The sequence below is a fragment of the Apis dorsata genome, unplaced genomic scaffold, assembly GCF_000469605.1.
Source record: "Apis dorsata unplaced genomic scaffold, Apis dorsata 1.3 scaffold_667, whole genome shotgun sequence".
NCBI lineage: Eukaryota > Metazoa > Arthropoda > Insecta > Hymenoptera > Apidae > Apis > Apis dorsata.
This window is the reverse complement of record NW_006263852.1, coordinates 66,340-75,948: the sequence shown is the minus strand read 5'-3', so window position 1 is coordinate 75,948 and position 9,609 is coordinate 66,340. Positions and strand designations below refer to the sequence as shown.

At 32.5% G+C, this 9,609-nt stretch overlaps 1 protein-coding gene and 1 long non-coding RNA gene across 2 annotated transcripts in view; both read right to left on the bottom strand.

Annotated features, from left to right (window-relative positions):
• The window catches only part of LOC116186415, a 4,655-nt gene extending 1,422 nt beyond the window's left edge, over positions 1-3,233 (bottom strand). The window contains exon 1 of the long non-coding RNA XR_004151402.1: positions 3,188-3,233. This is a non-coding gene — a long non-coding RNA (uncharacterized LOC116186415). The remainder of the gene's footprint in view (positions 1-3,187) is intronic.
• Positions 3,234-4,057: 824 nt separating this feature from the next.
• LOC102678515 (lachesin-like) overlaps positions 4,058-9,609 on the bottom strand; it is a gene marked incomplete at its 5' end in the record, with an annotated part of 53,089 nt that continues 47,537 nt past the window's right edge. Inside the window, one exon of the mRNA XM_031513567.1 lies at positions 4,058-4,348. Coding sequence (XP_031369427.1) covers positions 4,104-4,348 — 245 coding nt within the window. The remainder of the gene's footprint in view (positions 4,349-9,609) is intronic.

The following is a 9,609-nucleotide window of genomic DNA, read 5'->3' as shown; positions in this document are numbered from 1 at the left end:
GCTACTAAGTAAAAAAAAAAAAAAAAGGAAACTAATTAGAATAAAGAAGAAAAAAAAATTAGCCAAATTAAATTTTTGCAAAGAATTTCAATTATTGTAAAACAATGGAAAATGATTTCCTTTATCATTTTTCAAATCTTCCTTTTCTTTTTTTTCAAGTCTACGTACCTTTTATTTAAACAATTCTTCTCAATTGTAAATTATCGTTCAATGAGTTGAACGAACCGAGAATTATCAAAAGCCATCGAACAACAAATTATCCAACCACCCTCCGCATCATTTACGCGAAACGTTTCGTCGATTCGTTTTAATCAAATCAAATTCACACGCGTTTCTTTGTGCTCGATGACGAGCTACGTAACTAAATTTCACGTTTATTTATTTATATCGGTTGCCTGATATCCTTGTCAACGATTATAATAATATCGCGTCCACTTTGATCGAAGAGAAACGAGAAACTCCTCTCTGTATCAGTGTTTCTCAACCTTTTTTTTTCCATTCCTTTATCGCAAGATTTTTATCTCTTTTAAGTGATTGCACTTTTTTCATTACTCCTTGATTCTTCCTTTTTGGAATCTTTATGCATTTGTCGAAAAAAATTAATATTCCTTGGAATTAATTCGACATTAAATCCTTTCAATCTAAACAAAAATTTTTATTATTCCTCTGATCAATCATCATTCTTCGACCACTTCAATGGCTGATCGACAAATCTATCGATTGCACTTTTTCCATTACTCTTTGATTCTTCCTTCGTTTTTGGAATCTTTATACGTTTGTCGAAGAAAATTAATATTTCTTGGCAATTAATTCGATATTAAATTTCAATCTAAACAAAAATTTTTATTATTCCTCTGATCAATCATCATTCTTCGACCACTTCAATGGCTGATCGACAAACGTATCTTATTAAAATCCTTCCTTTTATACACAACATCTCAAAAACTTTTCCTTTACCATAATCAATTTTTAGAGATACAACAGATCAGAGTATCATTGTCTTGAAAAAAATAAGTACATTATTCTTCAATTACCTTCAAAATTTATTCCCTTTACTCACACACGTTACGCGTTACGTTGAGAAACACTGATCTCCACCGAACTCACACGCGTTGAAAAGAGACGCACATCCCTCACTGAACCCTCCGTCAAAAAAGGACAGAGAGGAAGACGTCCGTTGGAAAGAACCGCCACTAAAGGACAAAAAGAGAGAAAGCACGGGATTTAATAATTCTATCATTGGAACAGATAGGACAATTCGACAGGGCCGAGGAGAGAGGGTGCCTCGAACACGCGCCGCTAACGAGATATCTCGTTAAGCCTACGAACGAACAATCACACGGTGGAGCGAGCTGTTCGACGTGACGAGGGATGTTCGTAAACTACGTTTCTCCGATATTCGTTAGAATATTAATTTCACGTTCGTCGCACGACCAGACGCGATAATGCGCACCACCTCCGTGGACGGCGGAGTTTATCGGAGGATGGAGGGGGTTGGATGCCTCCATTTTCTTCTCTTGTCTCTTGTGCCGCGCGAGTAAACAAAAGAGGGGAGGGGAAGGGGTCTAAAGTCGTGGAGATTTTTGCTCGATTCTCGAGATGATCGGTGTGGATCGGATGAAATTCGATGAATCGAATAGAGGGGGGTTGTTGGCCTTTTTTCTTTTTTTTTTTTTTTTTTGCGGGGCATTCTCGTTATCCGATAGGCGTGCTCAATTTGGTGGACGATGCCGAGCGAGAAGGATTCAATTTCGTTTCAATTTTTAACCACTTTTCGTTCGCTCGCTCGCTTCTTTTTTTTCGTGACGTGGCGTGATTTAAAATGGTGAAAGGGGGTTAAGTTTTTTGATTGCATCAAAGAATTTCGGTATTAGGAATTACACTTGTTGATGAAAGTTGAGAAATGAATAGGTTGAAGGATGGATTAATTATAATAAATAAAATTGTAAAAAGTACAAAGGAATTTGAGAATGATTAGTTCTTTTAATTTTTGTATTATTATTTTGATGTGTTTTTGTCTTTTTTTTTTTTTTGGTATTTTAATTGATCATCTGTTTTTTCCTCGAAGAGAGAAGGTAAGGAATGGATAATTGATCATTCCGTGTGTCAAAGAATGAAATAATAATTAAGGTATTTTATCTAAAATTCCGTATGTAACGGAACAATATTAAATTATAGGGGATAATGTGAAATGATTACAAAGGGAAATTATTTTAGTAGATTACAAAAGCGGATTGTTGGCTTTACGTGTATCCTATTATGTTTTACACAAATTAAAAATGTATACGAAATTCTGGTATCATTTCCCGAGAAATTTTACATAACGATATATTATTTTAGAGAATAATTTTAATAAAAATAAAAAAAAAGATATATAAAGTATCAAAGTTTTAAAATTCGAAATTTATTATAGTTAATTGTAATATAATTTTATAAAACCAGAAATCAGAATCTCTAAATATTTTCATAAAAAAGAATTTGATTATTATTAAAAATTATTCTGTTAAAATAATGTCTGATTGATATTGAAAATCTTTTTATGATCCCTTCTTAAATTTCAACCGTTAAAAAACGATCATTTAATAGGCCAAGAGTATATATATATATATATATTTTTCCTCCCTTCCTTCAACCGCTTCAGTTTTTATAGTCATTTAACTACCTGACACATTGGCGGGTATTTTTAAAACCACTTTAAAATACTTCTCTGGTCTGGTTCTTTTGTTGAAAGATCGCACGAGTGGTGCTACATTAAAGTGTGGACTTACACATAGGTCAAGTAGATTACAGAGTAACAGGTGGATGGCGAAATTGCTCTAACGAGACGTGTCTTCTTAATTGGGAAGATAAAAATGCCCAACACACCGACGAAACGAATTTAAATTTGTCGCCTTCTAAAACGATCCCGAAATATTTGGTGGTTAAAAATCAATTTTTTTAAACTTTCTTTTATTCGTGAATGAATGAACGAAACGAATAAATTTTCAAAATTTTAACAAATAGGATAAAGTATAATTTGTATAATTTGTTGTTCGATTCAGCTTTTTTATGAATGAAGCTAATAACAACGTTTAAATCTCGAAATATATGGTAATTAAAAATTTGATGATAAGTTATTTTGATTTGAATTTCGCGATATAAAATGTGGACGTTTAATTGTTGGTTCTCACTTGGGTATATATTGTACATTTTTTTTTTTTTTTTTTAAATGATAAATAGAATATCGATTTTTGAAGAATCAGAGGATCTAGTAATCGTTCGAAGAAATTTTTCGTTTAGATATATTAGATATATTAATATTTTGGTCCAGTTTATTGAATTCTCGAATTTTTAGTTAAAAAGTATACCGATAAGGCTTACGATACTTTTATCAGTCGTTCAACAGTGCAGATCACGAAGTTTCGTATAAAATTGCTCTAATTCAGCTAAACTCTTTTTACGTTTACACGTTATTTATTACTTTCAAACTATAGACAAATTTATTGCGAAAAGTTGTAGAAAAAGTTAATCGATCCAAAATGAAATATCAAAATTTGTATAAATTTTGTATAGTAGAATGATGTGTAACAAACTCGTTCGATTTGCGTCGAATAACATTTTCGTGTTTAATTTTCGTCAATGAATTTTTATTTTATCAACATCGTTCGTGAAATAAATCCGTGAAAAGAAAATGATACGAATATTTTCTTATTCAAACTTTAAATATCCAAAATAAATATAATTGTAACAAAATAATCATTTAAATATGATACGAAAAAATTAAAAAACGATCGAAACAAAAATTTGTACGTAATCTTTACTTACCGAATAAATTCTGCCGAAATAATTCCATTTCGATTCTAATTCGTCGGCTAGATCCTCTAGTAGAGTATCATCGATGGAGTGATCGAACAAATGAGAACACAAACATCTCGTTAATCGTTCCAAAATCATATTGTTTCGCGGTATAACGCAGCACAGAATGCGTAAAACACACGAGGGAAAAAGAATCGATGATCGTTGAAATAAAAATGATATGATATTTCTTCGTCCTTTTCTTTTTTTTTTTCTTCGTTAATCACGCGTGTTTTTATTTCTCTTTTTTTTTTTTTTAATAACGTTCTTTACGCGAAAGCGAAAAATTGGGAAAATGCTATCAAAAGGATGCAAGAGGCGGGTGGTAGAATGTCGTTCGAAGATGTCGACGAAGACACGTCGTCGCTTTCGAAGAATGGCTCCAAAGTCGAACCTGTTTCCCTTAAAGAACCTTGATACACGTGATTCAGTCTGTGATCTCGATCGTTGATCGCCTCGTTCGTGTCATCCTCCCCTCTTATGAATTTCTTCGAGTGTTTCGGCAGATCCATATCTAAACAGAAAGAGAAATTATTTCACGTTAGATTAATAAAGAAGAGTTTTTTAAGATATATTTTTATATTATTTTAACGTAATATTTTCTTACTCGAAAGATTCGAAGCTAGTAGTACGAGTCGTTGCATAATCAGACCTCATCACCATGTATTATTATCTTGATGATCAAATATAATTCTTAATAAATTTAAATAAAATTAATTAAATTAAAAATTAAATAAATTAAAATAATTTTCAAATAAAATTAAATAAAAATATATATATATATAATTACACGAATAAATTACTTACATAAGTAATTAACTTTTAAATTTCTTTTTATATGAAACAATTCTTTACGTTCTAACAATAATAAATATTTTCGAATTTTCATTCTCACAAGACTAATCATACGATACAATGTCACGTTACCAATTTTCCCGATAGTTAGAAGGACAATTTAACTGACATCAAACGTCACTCTTTTTTTTCTTTCTTTTTTTTTTTTTTTCCTTTTTTTTTTTTTTTTTTCCTTTTTTTTTTTTTTTCCTTTTTTTTTTTTTTTCCTTTTTTTTTTTTTTTTTTTTTTTTTTCCTTTTTTTTTTTTTTTTTTTACCGCATGCATAACTCCCTGATAGAAACTGGAACGGGGTGGTGGAGTGGAGCATTTTCACGCTCGACGTCACAGTACATAGAAGGCGGTATTGGCGGAAAAAGAGGAAGCAAGAATTCCACTCTTTGACGAGGAATTCCTATAGTGGATTCAATTTATACATGTATCGACATGTACACTACTCTCACACTAATCTCTGCCGGGCATCTCCCGTGCAACTGCTTACAGGCGATATTAAATTTGTGCTGCGGTTTCATAAAAATACTTCAGTTTTTTTTATATTCTCTATCCCCGACGGCAAAACCGTGCAACTTGTTATATTAAAATTTCTTTACGATTCCGTTCCTTCGAAAATTTTTCCACGACAACACGTGGACAAACTCTCCCCTCCCCCTCCCCTTCCTCAGAGGGAATTAATCCCGAAATGAAGAAACTTTGGATTTAATTTAAATTGGACGTTGAATTTAATTCCATTTTTTAATGTAACATTGGATAAAATTTATTACAAGAAGGAATAGTAATAAGTTGTTTTTTTTTTTTTTTGCAAATGCAAAAACGAATAAAAATACATAATTTTGTAGAAAAAGGGATATAATTTATTTCCTTTTTTTAATTAGATTTTCGAATTTATTTCACCGATGATCGTTTTATGTTATTTTCTTTGATTTTCGCTGGGAATAAAATAATTTTATTTATAGATATTCGCCGAATTGCGAATAATAAAAAAAACTTAATAAAAAAAACAATCAATTAAATATATCTATATACGCACACTTTCCTGACTTTTGGAATATGAATATAATTATATAACTATGAAATATAAATATGATTTCTAATATTTTTACTGAATCAAGCGAATAAAACGGAGTCAACAGAATACACACATCTCGTTAGAAGGTATACTAAAATTAGAATGTTATTTTCGCTGGAAATTTTTTATATTATAAAATCTGTGAATATATGAAAAATATGTAGAAACACGAGATGAATAAAAAGAAAATAAAGGAATAAATAAATTATTCAAGCGTTTGTTACTTTATTCAAAAGAATTGTCGACAAATTTACTTGTCAAATAAAAAAAGATATATATACCAATAACAAATAAATTATCATTTCGACTCGCTTATTGGTCTCTTTCGAGTAAAATGATTTTTCAATGGGACGAGGGAACAATTTGATCAAGTTATCCCGAGGAATTGTCCGAAAAAAAAAAAGGAGAATAGGAGAAAAAAGTGCAATCTTCTATTGTGATAACGCAAGGGCCATGTGTTGCAAAATTGACACACCAGAAATTGGAAAAGGCGAAATGGGAAGTTTCGTCGCTCCTGCCCCTACTATTTCGATATTGTTCTCTAAAATTATTATATCCCTCAAGTAATTCACCGGAAATTACGAAATAAAAACAATCCAGTTCTTTCGTTCAACGTTAACGTCTCCACATAATGGAGACACAAATTGAGAAAGAATTTACAGATTGATTCGATCAAAACCATTTGAATAATCGATTGGAACGCTAATAAATGACTGAAGTAATTAAATTTAAACAAAAATCTTTTCGAATAATCTCGAAGAATTAAAATAAAACCATATTGAAAAAATCACAATCCCAAATTAATCCCAACAAAATAATCTGTTACATCGGTTCGAAACCTATTAAAAAAAAAAGCCTCCAACGCTCGAAAAACACATCCACAACCCTCCTTGAAAGCACAATGGAAACGTGGGCATAATCCACGCGGAAGAAAAAAAGCTCGGACTCCATTCTCTATCCTTTATCGAGAATTCCTCTCCGCAAAAAGCCTAATCGAGCGTGGGGGAGGGGAGGACGAGGGCGTAACGAGCAATTTGCAGGGGCCGGATTCAATTTATTGCGTATACACTTCCTCCGATCGGTTTCTGGTTCCGTACAGATGTTGCGCGGGGGAGGGCCGAGGATGAAAAGAAACGAGAGAGAGAGAGAGAGAGAAGAAATCGAAAAGAAAAGAACGAGAGAGACACACACACACACACACACACTGGTGTTTGGCCCGTTTTGTTCGAAGGAGGAGAAGGTTATGGGAGGAGGAGGGGGTGAAACGTGCGGCAGCTCGTCGAAATAGCAGTTTAGCACTGATAGCACTTGGCGGACTTTTATCGATCATGTCTGGCAACAGATGGCTCACCCAATTCCCGGCGGCGCGTTTTGTCTGGCCGGCCTGATAAACGATAACTAATACGGAACAGAAGAAGCGGCCGAAAAGGGGAAGAGAGATGTAGAGTCCGGGAGAGGGAGGGGAGGGATGGTGGTTGGATATTGTTTCGCGGACTTTTAGCCCTTGACGTGACGTGCCAACATCTCGCCATTGTCCTCCCCATCCCTCCCTTGTGCTCGCCGCTTCCACTACTACATCCCTTATTTGCTTCCACTTCTTCCTCCTCTTCTGAACCAATCCTCGATCATGTCTTCTCGTGTACGGGGTGTGCCAACGATTTTTTGATCCTGGCTTGTAGCTTGTGCTCCCTCGAAGGGGTGTATCGTTTTGTTTCATCGTTTATCGATCGAGGTGTTAATTTGATATTTAATTTTAAAATTAAATCTAAGAGGAGAATTATATTTTAATTCTTATTCTTCTGAAGATATATATTTTTATATATTCAAGTTATATAATGATAATGAAAATTATTTATAAATAAGAAGGAATGAGATTTAATATGGCGCCAAATTTTTTGAAAATGCTTTGAGTCTATTTATATGTTATTTATTTTTGTGTGTGTGTGTGTGTGTTTAGACAAAAATTAGAATTGAATAAAATGTTTATCGATTATTAGGAGGAATACTTTTTATGTTCATCAATTTCTCAATAAAATGCGTAATTGATTATTTATTTCGTTAAATTTTAATTTCTATTGAACGATTTATTATTGTTTATTGTTACGATGAATGGTAAAACGATAAAATAATTTTGTTATCCCACGTTATAATTTATCGAATATCTTTAATGAGATACTTTTTAGTAATCAATATTTACTATCGATGTCATTTTATGCTCGAGGACGAGAGGTTCGATAAAGAGAGGTTCTGATTTCACTGAAATTATTAGACGGACAGTGTAGAAATTTGAGCATCCAACGAAATTTCCAGGATAAGTAATGATATAATAATCAAATAAAGGATTAATAGAAAAATAGAAGGAGAAAGTAAGTTGGAAACAATAATAATAAATAAACAATAAATGGTATAAAGTACAGTTCATAATAATAGAATTTAATAAAAAAAGAAAAGTGTTATAAATTAATGTGTGTTTCATTGAACAAATATCTGAAGAATACTATCACTAAAATAAAATAAAGATAATTGTTAAATTTGAAATTTAAATTAATTAGATTTAAACATTAATAATGTGCAATTACTATATGAATTGTAATAAAGATTATCGATTAAACGTCTGAACAATATCATCACGAAACAAGATTAAAGATAATCGTCATATTATCAGCTTTGATTGAAAATTTTAAATTGAAATTTAATGAATTTAAATTAATTAGATTTAAACATCAATAAATATTCATTTTTATCCAAAATATACGAATCTATATTTATATTTCTACTTTCTCCTGATTTTATTTCAATTTAAAATTGAAATTTATAATAATTTATCTTACGATAAATTTAAAAAGTTTTACAACAAACAACTTTTGCTTGTGTTATAGCAGCGATAATATTAATATCCAACATACCCTGATATCTCCCTCTCTCTTTCTCTCTACCAATTATCAGGATCAATATGTATATACAGGATGACCCTATAGATTTTCCAAATTAAAAAAAAAGATTACTTTACAAACACATTTATCATTCAAATTATTAATGAACAAAACTACTTTTCTCCATCGTCACAAAAAACAACATATTCTAAATAACAAAATACTCGCAATTACCACAAATATCCACAGAAACGTATCCTCGAAAGATCATCCTCTTTCCAAAAATTCCAAATTTACCAAACAAACGAAACCATCTTCACCCTTCCCCACCACCTTAACACACTCAAAAGCATCCGAAACAATTATCAAACTATTTCAACCGTTGTATCTCCCTTTCCCCAACTTCCCAAAACGTTTGACCCAATTTTCCCGAAATATTAGATCAACCTAAACTTCGTTTCCACCCGTTACATTTCCCTCTTTTCTCTCTTTGCGTTTATACCATCGGTTTAACGGTTAATCCCCCGCAGCTTATCCGATCGCGTGACTTCAACGAGAAAGTTGGGAGCACGCCGCGAGACAACCACCATCCCCTTCTATACACGCTAATACAAGCCTTGGATCAGTTAGTTTAACACGGGAGAGGGGAGGGTTTACGCGATAAAATTTCCATCATTAAGCGAGGAAAGGCGTAGAACGCTGATAATGGACTGCGTGTTAACCGTGAATTTCCCCGTAAATACTTGAGCACAGTTTTGCTCCACTTGTTACGTCTTCTACGTATCCATTCAACGCCAGCCTTGCAACACCACCCTTTCGTTGGATCGAAGGGAATCGATTTCTTTCTTCTCTCTCTCTCTCCTCTCCTTGTGTGCACGTGAATCGTGATTTGCATATGAATTTTGTCGCGCGAGTTTATCAAAGCTGTTTATCAAAGAGAATCGGGAGTTGGAATATGGGAATCAATTAGGGAGGATTGAAAT